Source organism: Triticum dicoccoides, chromosome 3B, assembly GCF_002162155.2.
Source record: "Triticum dicoccoides isolate Atlit2015 ecotype Zavitan chromosome 3B, WEW_v2.0, whole genome shotgun sequence".
Classification (NCBI taxonomy): domain Eukaryota; kingdom Viridiplantae; phylum Streptophyta; class Magnoliopsida; order Poales; family Poaceae; genus Triticum; species Triticum dicoccoides.
Window position 1 is genome coordinate 352,845,157 of NC_041385.1, and position 12,677 is coordinate 352,857,833.

The 12,677-nt window shown below is 50.3% G+C and overlaps 1 protein-coding gene across 2 annotated transcripts in view; it reads right to left on the reverse strand.

The window, feature by feature from the left end:
- Positions 1 to 11,864, reverse strand: part of LOC119276051 (metal transporter Nramp4-like) — a 57,660-nt gene extending 45,796 nt beyond the window's left edge. Inside the window, exons 1-5 of one of the 2 annotated variants that reach the window (XR_005136264.1) lie at positions 11,541 to 11,864; positions 11,067 to 11,145; positions 10,822 to 10,862; positions 10,657 to 10,735; positions 10,462 to 10,566 (exon numbers count right to left, since the gene is read on the reverse strand). Coding sequence is in view for 1 of the 2 variants with exons in the window: in XM_037557014.1 (XP_037412911.1) it covers positions 10,462 to 10,566; positions 10,657 to 10,735; positions 10,822 to 10,862; positions 11,067 to 11,145; positions 11,541 to 11,711 (475 nt within the window). In the remaining variant the exon portion in view is untranslated. The remainder of the gene's footprint in view (positions 1 to 10,461; positions 10,567 to 10,656; positions 10,736 to 10,821; positions 10,863 to 11,066; positions 11,146 to 11,540) is intronic. The other variant, XM_037557014.1, reaches the window with a different exon arrangement.
- Between the last annotated feature and the right edge of the window lie 813 nt (positions 11,865 to 12,677).

Genomic DNA, 12,677 nt, shown 5'->3' on the forward strand with positions numbered 1-12,677 from the left:
GGGATAGCAAAGTATTTGATAGACAAAGAGAGAGCTTTGCTCATCTTCCTCCTCATGGAGATCAAGACCTCCTAGGAGAAGATCCCTAGTGGATATCAAGCCCCCATCTAGGGAAGGATCCCCATCATAGGATCATCAAGACCTCTTTCCTCATAGGATTGGGATGAACTAGTACCTTGTATCTTTCCTTTATTGTCCTTGAATCATTGTAATCTCTTGTGTGTTCTTGGATCTAGCATATGTGTGATTGGATCTAGTCAATTTGAGTGTTTCCCCTCTCTTGTGTTCTTCGTGTTCTTCGTGTTCTTGGGGATTTCCCCTCCAATTCGTGAAAGATATCCATCTAGGGTTTCACCCTACAACAAAATGGGTGGACATTCTTGTCGCTGAGCAAGACCTCGAAGAGTGTCGGGAGAGTGCACCTAAATCCTACCCGCGCCAAAGTTTGCTCCCGGAGTTCGACGACGAAGCAGCCGACAACGTGCCTTTAAACGTGGTCGTGCTGATCAGCCTGACCGGCCCCCTAGAGGACATGACAGGCCAACAGGGGAGAATAGGAACCCCAAAAAAGCAATGCGCCGTTACGCCGAAGATCCTGTTGATTACCTCAAGCCTTATGACGCCACAGAAGAATAGAGGCCAACCGAGCGCCCCCCGATCCATTTACGGGTCAAGAGGGCGCGCGCCGGCCGGACCCGACGGTTACAAAGCCTGGCTAGACAGGAATGGCAGAGCTCAAGAACGGGCTCACACATGACTATCCCCCGACGTTCGATACAACACGGCTCGATTTGAAGGGCCCGCTCACCCGATTTGTTTCACAGACGAAGTAATGGAACATCACTTCCCGAACGGGTTTAAACCCATAAACATCAAACAGTACGATGGGACAACCGATCCAGCTGTCTGGATCGAAGATTTCTTCCTCCACATACACATGGCTTATGGGGACGACCTCCATGCCATTAAATACCTGTCGCTCAAACTAATGGGGCCGGCAAGGCATTGGCTAAACAGCCCGCCTCCTCACTCCATTGGGAGTTGGGAGGCTCTCAAAGATGACTTTAGGGCAAACTTTCAAGGCACCTATGTCCGACCACCAAACGGCGACGACCTCAGCGACATCATCCCAGCCTGGCGAGTCAGCCCAGAAATTTTGGAATTGGTTCTTAACTAAAAAGAACCAGATAGTCAACTACCCTAACGCAGAGGCAATCGCCGCCTTCCGGCATAGCATCCGGGACAAGTGGCTCGCGAGACAGTTCGGGCAGGACAAGCCGAGGATCATGGCGGCCCTTACTTCTCTCATGACCCGCTTTTGCGCGGGAGTAGGCAGCTGGCTGGCCCGTAGTTTGCATACGGTGAGGCCGGTACCCCAGAGGCACGCGACAACAACGGCAAACCCAGGCGCAGTAAAAATAAGCGCAGGAGCAAGAATGGCGGCGGCGACACCGAGGACGCCGCAGTCAATGCAAGGTTCAGCGGCCCTAGGGCCGGACAGAAAAAGAACCTTTCAAGGGAAATAAGGACGGTCCTAGCCAGCTGGACAAAATCCTCAATAGGTCATGCCAAATTCATGGTACCTCGGATAAACCGGCAAATCACACCAACTGAAACTGTTGGGTCATCAAGCAGGTCGGTAAGGTGACAACCGAAGGGTAGGGTAAAAGCCAAACACGTAGAGAGGACGAGGAGGAGCCTTGACGGCCCAATAATGGAGGCCAAAAGCAATTTCCCTCCCAGGTAAAGGACATGAACATGATCTATGTCACTCATATACCTAAGAAGGAGAGAAAGCGTGCACTTTGGGACGTTTACACCTTAGAGCCAGTGGCATCGAAGTACCACCCATGGTCGGTTTGCTCGATCACGTTCGACAAACACGACCACCCAACCAGTATCCGTCATGGAGGGTCAGTGGCTCTGGTCTTGGATCCCATCGTTCATGGGTTCCACCTGACACACGTCCTCATGGACGGAGGCAGTAGCCTCAACCTTTCAAGGATCAAACCCAATTCTACCACATTCAAGGGTGTTATACCCGGCGTCGAAGCATGCTGCTCAGGCACGATCACATTGGAAGTAGTCTTCGGCTCCTCCGATAACTTCCGAAGTGAAGACTTGATCTTCGACATCGTCCCCTTTCACAGCGGCTACCACGCCCTTCTCAGACAAATGCGTTCGCACGCTTTAATGCGGTCCCACACTATGCATATTTGAAGCTAAAGATGCCCGGACCAAATGGTGTTATCACAGTAAATGGTAACACAGAACGCTCACTCCGGATAGAGGAGCAGACCGCCATTTTCGCGGCCGAGGTCCAGGCGTCCGAAGAGGCTGCTCGCGCTGCGCTAGGAAAGGGTGCATCTAGCTCCTCCAAGCGCTGCCGCGACATCAACCCCATCCTCGGACCGCCACGTCAAGCAGTTCTTCCGCCAGATGGGGGCCTCCCCGTCCCGCCGAGGGGCCCCTCCGGGCTGGGCGGCGCCCAAGGCCGACCTCACCTTTGACTCCGGGGATCACCCCAAAACCACAGTCGGCATCGGTGCACTTCCCATGCTCTGCACCCCCACCATCTGCAACGTAGCGGTCACCAGGACCCTCATCGACGGCGGCGCTGGCCTCAACATCCTCTCCGTGGAGGCGTTCGGCCCGCTCCACGTGCCTCATGGTCGGCTCCTCCCCACCAAGCCTTTCTCCGGTGTGGTCGGCGGCTCCACCTGCCCCTTGGGGTAGATTCGCCTCCCTGTCACATTCGAAACGCGCGACAACTACCACACCGAGCTCATCGACTTCGACGTCGCGCGCATCGGGCTCCCGTACAACGCCATCCTCGGGTACCCGGCCCTCGCCAAGTTCATGGCGGCGACTCATCCCAGCTACAACATCATGAAGATGCGGGAGACGCTAGGCACGCGCTAATGGCCCTCAAGCTCACTTTTAAGGCCGCGGCAGCCGCACGGCCAAGCGCGGGGGGCGCTCCGGAAGGCCCGGGGGCTGCCCCGGCAAAGAAGAAGCAATTGTTCTCTCAGGATCGGGCCGAGACGAAGCAAGTGCCGGTCGACGAGGACGGGGAGTCGGGTACTACCTTCACCATAGGCGCCGGCCTCCCCCGAGATCAGGAGGAGGACCTGGTAGGCGCCCCGCGGGGGGTGGTGGAGCACCACCTCATGGTGTGCCCGAACGCGCGCCCCGTGAAGCAGAAGGCGCGACGTCAAGCCCCGGAGAAGCAGTCGTTCATCGTTTAGGAGACCCACAAGCTGCAAGAGGCCGGCGTTATCCGGGAGGTGCGGCACCCGGAATGGTTGGCAAACCCGGTTATCGTCCCCAAGAAGGGCGGGAAGGAGCGCATGTGCGTTGACTTCACGAGCCTGAACAAAGCTTGCCCTTAGGACCCTTTCCCTCTTCCACGCATCGACCAGATCGTTGACTCCACCACCGAATGCGACCTGCTATGCTTCCTGGACACCTTCTCAGGCTATCATCAAATCAAGATGGCGGTGGAAGACATAGAGAAGACGGCCTTCTTGACCCCATGCGGGGTGTACTGCTACACCTACATGCCGTTTGGGTTCCGCAATGCCGGAGCAACCTTCCAGCGGTTGATGCACATCGCCCTGGGCAAGCAGCTTGGGAGGAACGCTGGTATAGTGGTCAAGTCCCGGGAGGCAAGAACCCTTGTTGAAGATCTGGAGGTGACGCCAGCCATGACGGCCAAGACCAGGCGCGCGCCAGCGGGCGCAGAGCGGCAGGTTTCCTCTTTAGTGCTAAGGAGGCAAGCGCAGGCGCGGAGTCCCAAGGAATCGACCAAAGGTTACCGTTTGCGTGCAACAAGACCAGGGCCGCCAGAACGGTAGGATGTGTTAGGAAAGCAACTTATCTTTATTGAAGGCCCAAGGGGCATATATATATTACACATGACTTGGGGTGTAAGGAAACTAAACATAGACTAATAAGGACTCCTAGACCAATACTAATACTCCTTAACACCCCCCCTCAAATGCAAAGCGTATGCAATAGCATTGCATTTGAAGAAGTGTAATACTAGAAAAAAATGATAATCCAAATCCGCGTCTTGACTGTCGTCGTAGCGTGAAGAGTCTTCAAAACCTGTCGAGTCGCCAAAGGGGATAAAGATGGCACATCAGAGGAAGACACCGCATTAATAGAAGATACAATAGAAGTATCAAGAGAAGATGGGTTATCAAAAGAAGATGGCACATCAAGAGAAGAAGCATTGCTTAAAGAATCATGGCCCATGAACCGACGGCGAAAGAAGCTCGGCGGCAAGAGAATGGGCTTAGATCAACAATGCAAAGAGAGGCCACAGAAATCCTATACAGAGGACAATGACCAGAAAAAGGCTGACGGACATAGGTTTGGTGGACTCGCATGACATGAGAAAACACAAAATATCAACAGATTTGGTGGACGCAACGGAAATTATAGAAAACTAGGAAGCTAAAAAGCACACATGAACTAGATACGATGGCAGCGAAAGAAAACAAAAAACATGGCGCCGAGGGCCAAGACCAAGCAGAGCTTCCGTGTTGCGCTCCTGACTGTGAAGAGGACCAAGCAGAGCTCCCGTGTTGTGCTCCTGACTGTGAAGAGGGCCAAGCAGAGCTCCTGTGTTGTGCTTCTGACTGTGAAGAGGGTGGTCTCTCTGAGCTAGAAGAGTCGACAGCAAGACCGACAGAACCTGGTGAAGAAGAACCCGAAGCTGCAAGTAGACGCTTAAGTCGCACAATATCCTGCTCAGTCAGGGACACTGCTGAAGGGGTCGGAATAGAAGCACAAGTCCCTAAAGAAGATATGCACCCTGGCGCATGTGCCGCTTCTTCAGGAAGCACTCAGACTCGGGATGACCATCCTTGTTGCAGTAGCCGCAGTGAGAACGAGAGCGGCTCTCACCACTAGGAGACGTGGGCGGGAGTGGCAGAGCACTGGAGCGTGAAAGAGGCGGTGTAGTAGAAGCTCGAGCAGCAAGCACAGAGGGAACCTCAAGTAAACCGGCACCACTTAGGCGAGTCTCTTCAGCCCGAATCTCAGAAAGCGCCTCCATAAGAGTAATACGACCACGGGCAAACAATTGAGCGCGTCGTGGCTCAAATTCTGGACGAAGTCGAGACAAGAACTCATAGACACGATGAAACTCCAAGTCGGCCGCACAGCTTGGCAACACTGACAAGTACGGCAACCAGCAGTGCGAAGGGAGTCAAGCTGGCGCCAAATGGCAAAAACTCTGTGCGTAGAAATCATCAACAGTGGAGTCACCCTGCTGAAGAGCATGCTCCTGGCGAACCACAGATAGATACAAGGCATCACCGGAGGGTTGATAGCGCTGGCAAAAACATGTCCACATTGCAAAGGCGGTAGCGAGGCCCATAAAGTCAGAGGCAAACTGAGGCAAAACACTGGAAGTGAGAACAGCTGCAGCACGAGCATCATCATCAGACCACTGAATGTAACCAGCTAGAGCATCACGGTAAAAGTGAAGGGCCACCTCATAGGTCAAAACTTGTTGCTCATAGGCACGAGTTGCAGACTCATCAGCAAGCTTAGCGGCATCCTTAGCAGCCTGAGGAGCATCGGCAGCAAGGGACGAGGGCGTCGGCGGAGTAGAGCCACGAGAGGAACCGGGCGCGGCGGACAAGAGACCTCGCCAGATAGAACACCCCGGAGACGAATACCACGCATATGAATGCGGAAGAAGCCAACAAACTCACTGTAGTTTGTACCATCAAAAACCACCGGGCGACGGGGAATGACGACATATCCTGATGACATCGTACCTTTTTTTTTACTCAAAGCAAACCAGCCTCAGATGGAAGCAACACCGCGGCCGGCGGCGGAATACGCAGACGAACAAGCAGAACAGACCCTCACGTGGTTTGTAGGAGCAACCTAACAGCAGCAGTAGGAAAGCTAGCTGCAGGCGCAAGAGACGAACACGCACACGAGATCAGGGCCCTCACATGAACGTGGCTCGTAGCACCCGTACTAGCCACCCAACAAAGTCAATGGAGGCAGTCAACCAATGGGAGATCCTCGTCCGCTGCCTAATCCTGTAGAAGACGAGGCACCGCGATCTGCTAGCGGCGGAACAACGGCGGCCGGCGGCAGAATCCGACTGGAGATCACGACAGACGGCGGCCGGCGGCAGGATCCGGCTGGAGGACAGCAGATCGGGGCGACCAGAAGGAGATGAGCTAGCATAAAAGCTAGCAGCAGCCAGACATGAGCAGATCACGTCGGTGAGGCGATAGGATCAAGAAAAAATACGAGATCGATACGGAACCGATCGGTACGAGCACGAGTTGCGGTGTGCGAGAAAAAAATAACCTAGGCTCTAATACCATGTTAGGAAAGCAACTTATCTTTATTGAAGGCCCAAGGGGCATATATATATTACACATGACTTGGGGTGTAAGGAAACTAAACATAGACTAATAAGGACTCCTAGACCAATACTAATACTCCTTAACAGGATGGATGTCATCGTTGAGCCCACCACGACGTCACAATCAGAAGCTTTACAGGCGAAGACCACCTTTCGTCAGGATAAGATGTACTACTTGTCCCCTTTCAAAATTGGCCACTGTGGGATCCCTTCCCGCCTAAGTTTTGGGGAAGAGGACCGAGGCCACTATAAGTACAGCCTAGCCACCACCATAGCAAAGGGTCGAGTCCCAGAGAGATAGCTCCCCGAAGCTACCACCACCACAAGAACAAGCCTCCTGAGGTGGTTCTTCCCCTTGTACTAGTCCATCCTCAGCCCCCGCGAGGCTAATCCACCACAAAGCAGGAGTAGGGTTTTACACCGCAAGGTGGCCCGAACCTGGATAAACTGTCGTGTCCATTTCCTTCCCGTTCATCGAGCTAGGCCGTGAGAGCAGCGAGTCGATCGGCTAAAGAGGTTGAGTTCTTCGCACACGCCTCAGAGTTTGAACCTTTCTTGGGTCTGCGAAGCCCGGAATCCGACAGCGACTGGCTCGGTGACGTAGAACCAATCACGTTACCACTCCTTGATGGTTTTGACAAAGGTTCCTTTGAACCAGGTGGCCTTCTGGTTCTTGCTGATCATGGCCCCCCGCACTCTGCGAGCTTGTAGCCACTGGACTTCGGCTTAATGCCAAAGATTTTCAGCCACAACCCAAAAGTAGGGCTCGGCGCGGAGGAAGGCCTCGCAGACGATTAAGAATGATGCGAGGTGGAGGATGGAGTTTGGGGCCAGATGGTGGAAATCCAGCCCATAATAGTAGAGGATCCTGTGCACAAAGGGGTGCAGCGGGAACCCCATACCTCCGATGAGGTGGGGAACGAAAACGACCCTCTCCCGCGGCTTGGGGATGAGTGCTCGTTGGTCCTTCTCCGGTGGCCGGGTCGCAACGTTGGCGGGGATGTACCCCGCACTCCGCAGCTCCAGGATGGTGCCCTCCATGACGGTGGAGCCAGCCCGGTGCCCCTTCAAGGTGGCGCCGGCCATGGCCGGAAAGGGAAGCTGTGGACGTGAGAGAGGCGAGTGGATTGAGGATTGGATTTGGGCGCTGGAGCTCAGGAGGCAGTAGGCAAGGGAGGAATGGAAGCGTGGATTGTCAAGGGCTCCCTTTTCATTCTTATAGGCATGTGAAAGGCCAAGAGTCCCCTTACTATGTCGTTAAAATCGCCACGCCTCAATACAAAAACACCATTATGCGAGTGGGGTGAAACAAAATCTTCATGATATCCCCAAAATACAAGCACGATCTCTGTTTTGATAAGACATGCCAATGAAAAACCACCGCTCATAATTCCTGTGCCGCGGATACCACGGGCATCCATTCCCCACGAAAATGAACACAGGTGTACCGTGGGCACTCATGTTTCATATCCCAAAAATTTAATTTTTTTTGAAATTTCGTAATATTCTTTAATGCATTTTCATATGCGGGTGTGTGCACCCGGGTGCTCCAACGCATTTCCCCCTTATTCTTCTGCTACCTTGCTCGTCTAGCAACGCATTTCCCCCTTATTCTTCTGCTACCTTGCTCGTCTAGCAGTAATACAATGGGTCTAAAGCTGCACTGATTTCTCTAGTAACATGATTCAAATTTTCTACTTAGGGCAACTCTAACCGATCCCCTATCCGGCGTTAGAGGAGGATAATTTCGGCTTTTCTCCTCGAACGCACACTTAGCCGATCCCCAATAACCATTAGCAGAGGATAAATTATACTCCAGCGCCTATCCCACCCCTATTTTTACTCCGCCGCTACCGCACAGAACATAACTCTCGGGCCTCTCCCTCACCACTACCTCTTCGCCGGCCCCCGCCGCTACCGCATTGCCTCCCTTGGCCCTTGCCGCCCTTCTGCCCGAAACCCAGCCCGTTCGTCCACCGTCGTCGGAATCAGGTGAAACGCCGCCGCCGTCGCCATAACCGATTCGTCGGATTGATTCGCTTTTTCTTCCTCTTTGGCGGGTGCCACTCCCGGCCTTGCTTCCGCGCCGCTGCAGGTCATTTTCACGCTTCGCCACCCACCAGTTTGTCCGAAATGACGGCGGCTGGCCAGTGCATCACCACCGCACCGCAAGTGTTCGACGAATCGCCTAGATGAGTTTTTTTTGCTCGTTTCTTTTTTAACCGAGCCATTTGGATTGAACCTAGCCATTTGAATTGTAGACGAAGAGGTTGAGGGAGATGGTCTTCGAAGACTCGTCGTCATCCGAAGAGGAAGAAGACGACGAAGACTTTGAAACCCTTTTAGGCATGATTTTCAATGATAATATTCGGCGCCCTAGGAGAGGATCGTGGTATGGCCGCATGCACATCAACCGTGATAGAGCAGAGGGTCATGCCAAGATCATGAGAGACTATTTTACTTTGAAGCCAACCTATCCGGGGAAGTACTTTTGTCGGCGCTTTCGGACGCACACAAGTCTTTTTTTGACGATTGCAAAAGCCGTTGAGAAGTATGATGACTGGTTCAAACTCTGGAGAAATGCAAGTGGAGAGATGAGTGCAAGTCCTCTGATGAAGTGCATTGCGGTTGTTCGAGTCTTGGCATATGGGTGTTCAGCCGATGCAGTTGACAACTATGTCCGCATTGCTGAAGACACAATCTTGGAGGCTGTTCGAAGGTTCACTAAAGCAGTGATAGATGTTTTTGGACCCGAGTACTTGAGAGCACCCACCGAGGAAGACACCTAGAGGCTGATGACCGAGAGTGAAGCAAGAGGATGGCTAGGGATGCTTGGATCACTTGACTGTATGCACTGGACATGGACAAATTATCCTGCAGGGTGGAAGGGTCAGTACAAAGGCCACTGCAACGATCCAACGATCTTGTTGAGGCAGTTGCATCGAAGGATCTTTGGATATGGCATTCATTCTTTGGTTTGTCTGGCTCTCACAATGACTTGAATGTGCTGTCAAGATCACCACTGTTTTCTAGGCTTATTACAGGAGATGCTCCTGCTTGCACCTACTCGGTCAATGGGCACAACTACTCGATGGATTACTACCTTGCGGATAGCACCTATCCACCATGGGCTGCATTAGTCAAAACAATTCCTCATCCAAAAGGTAACAAAAATATTCACTTTACCCAATGTCAAGAGGCTGCTAGGAAAGATGTGGAGAGAGCCTTAGGTGTGCTCCAGAAGCGCTTTGCAATTGTTCGTGGCCCTGCCAAGTACTGGAGCTTCAAGGTTCTATGGTAGATCATGACTTGTTGCATCATATTGCATAACATGATCATCGAAGACGAGAGGGAGATACCTGAGAACTTTCGGTACATCACCAACGGGACTCCGGTTTAGCCAGAGTATGATCCAAATAGGATCCTGACATTCCTTGAAGAGCATCGCAAGATCGAGAACCGACAAGTTCATGCTCAGCTCCAAGATGATCTTATTGAACATCACTGGCAACGTCATAGTGCTTCCTAGTTGTTCTATCACATGTTATTTGCTACATTTGGACCATTCGACGTGTTTAAATTTGAATAATTCAGTTTGTAAACTTTGCATTTGGTTTGTAAACTATATTCGTTATTTGGTTGAACATTCAGTTTCTATACATGTGCTAATATGTGGTTACAATGTATTCTAGAATTGCATAAGTTTAGAAAAAACAAAAATTTACTCCGTTATATATATAGGCGATCGGTTAGGTCCGACCAAAACTTAGTGGAGTAAAAATACTCCAGTAAGGGTTTACTCGGCCGGATCCTCCTTTATTAGGGTCGGTTAGAGTTGCCCTTATGCTATAGTTTACCTATCCCTTTCACGTGAGTACCTACCATGTGGATTGAATGCAAAAGGGGGAATATCACTTTCGAACTATCACCTAACAATTACTCCTATAAGTCAACATAAACCGACGAGCTTAATAAACTGAAAATGAGGGGGCAGTAAGTAAATATAATTTTACAAGTTAAAAAACAGAAGGAAAAACTAGGAACACTAAGTTCAATACCTCCTGGTATAGTGGCAGCAATCACACCTAGCTCGGCGAAAAACCATAGGCCGTACCTGACAGGCTTGGGGTATTCACTCATACACAGCTCCGCGAGGTGCCTTCCTAAAGTAGATTATGTGAAGATATATGCTAAGCTTCATACTAAATACAAAACAGTATAATTTTGCATCAAGAGCACATTGATTATCTCACCTGTAACGATGCCAAGCTTCGCTGCCAACGACTGTATAATCAACACGAAGATGAACCCGAATAAGAGTACCCATAATAACTGAAAGAAATTACAATGTTCAGGCCCCAGTTATTCCAGCACGACGGGTGAAATAGTTTTAACATTTTGGATAATTTTATTTGTACCTCATATCTGTGACTGTATCCAGCCTGCAAATCAGTTTGCACTGTTGGTTTTGCAAAGTTCAAACTGTCAGAATGCAATAAACAAACACTGGAAAGAAAATATACAGTAGTGTTTTCATATTGTTTAGTGGCGATGAATTACATATGTTCATCATCTTTTTAGCAAGATAAGTTGGCATAAACATGAGAACATTTTAAAGTCCAATGGAGAGACGATGGAAGGAGACAAGGCTGGTTGGGCTTACAGTTGCTAGGATCCAGGTAAGCCATGGAGATGAGAAATCCTGGTCCAACGTATGCTAGAAATCTCTTCCACCTAGGCCCCTGCTCAGTAGTACAAGTGAACGCAAAGTTTAGTTTATTTTGTGTACTGCATCACTAACGTCTAAATTCAATTCCACCTGAAACATTCGGCAGAGTTTCCATGTCGTTGATCCTTGCTTTATATATAAAACGGAGCTAAAGCCTTTTCGGTATAAAAAAAAATAACGACTCAAACTCGCAGAACCGAAAGCCTTCTGCCTATCGTCAAATGAGACTACAAAAAGATGAGCAGAAACTATCCGTCAGAGAACTAACTGATCACTAATTAGCGCGCCTCTGCCAGCAAGAAAAACATTACAAATCCAAAGAAAAAATCCATCAGATAAGAACTAAAGAAAATCACTAATTATCCGTCAGAGAAACCGCATAGGGGAGCGATGAGGAGCGAACACTACCTGGACGTGGACGCCACCGGCCGCATCATCGCCTTGTTGCCCAGAAGAAGCGACCGTCGACGCTGCCGCTGCCTCCATCTCTATCACGTCGCCATCGGCGATGGTCACGGCCCTCCCATTCCCGTCCTGCTGCTGCCCTCGGTCCCTTCCGATGCTTCCCCTCTCTTCCATTTCTCTTCTCGTCTTCTGGGATGCACTCCGTGTGCTAACATAGGCTTGACTTTGACTTTTCTCATCGAGGCTGGCTTTGTATTCATTCCAATCCCAGATGCAAGATGCACTCAAGGTCAACTCTCCGTTTTGTTTACACAAAGACGTACATATATAATGCGATGTGGATGGATTCGGTGAGCGCGCATCTAAGATCAAAGTCGTCTCTCGGGCAGGCAGCTCCTCTAGTCTAGTATAATGCGGTGATCGCTTTTGTTTCGGACATACGCCCCTTGGGCTGGTCACAATGGGCAAGAACATAAGCTAGTAACTTACACACTTCCTTAGACTATGTTATTACCTTCATAGTGAGTACGAATATCTATGTAGTGTAATGCAACGATGTATTTATTAGGTTATAGACTTATTGTTTCTTGGAGTGTGTGATGTTTCGGTAACTTAGCTAGTTACCACAAGCGTCTCTCTTTTCATTAAATATGTGCCACATAAGCAAAGTTGTATTAGAGTGTATGATGTTACTCCGAAGTTCCTCCCCACTGTGACCAGCCTTAAGACTAGTCACAATGGAGAGTAACATACACATACACTAGTAACATACACATATCCTTGGACTATATCACTTACTTCAATAATGGATAGTAACATAAGACTACTCACAATGTGAGTAACATAGATAGTAACATCACACATTTTTTTGAAAAGGGGCGCTTTATTACTTAAAAGGTTTAAGCATTACACCCGACCTCTGCATAACTAAGATGCACACAGCCACACAAAGTCCTTTGCAAGAACGAAAAATAGATAGGCGGAATACAAAGATAGAGTGTGTATAACGCCTAAAGTGGAGGTGGGCCAATCTTATGATTATGTTGCCACCCATGTTGGATAAAAGTATCCCTCGCCGTATCCTCCAATCGTGTACACACCTCCGTAAATAGGTCTCGATTCTCCATGCGTTGTAGAAAG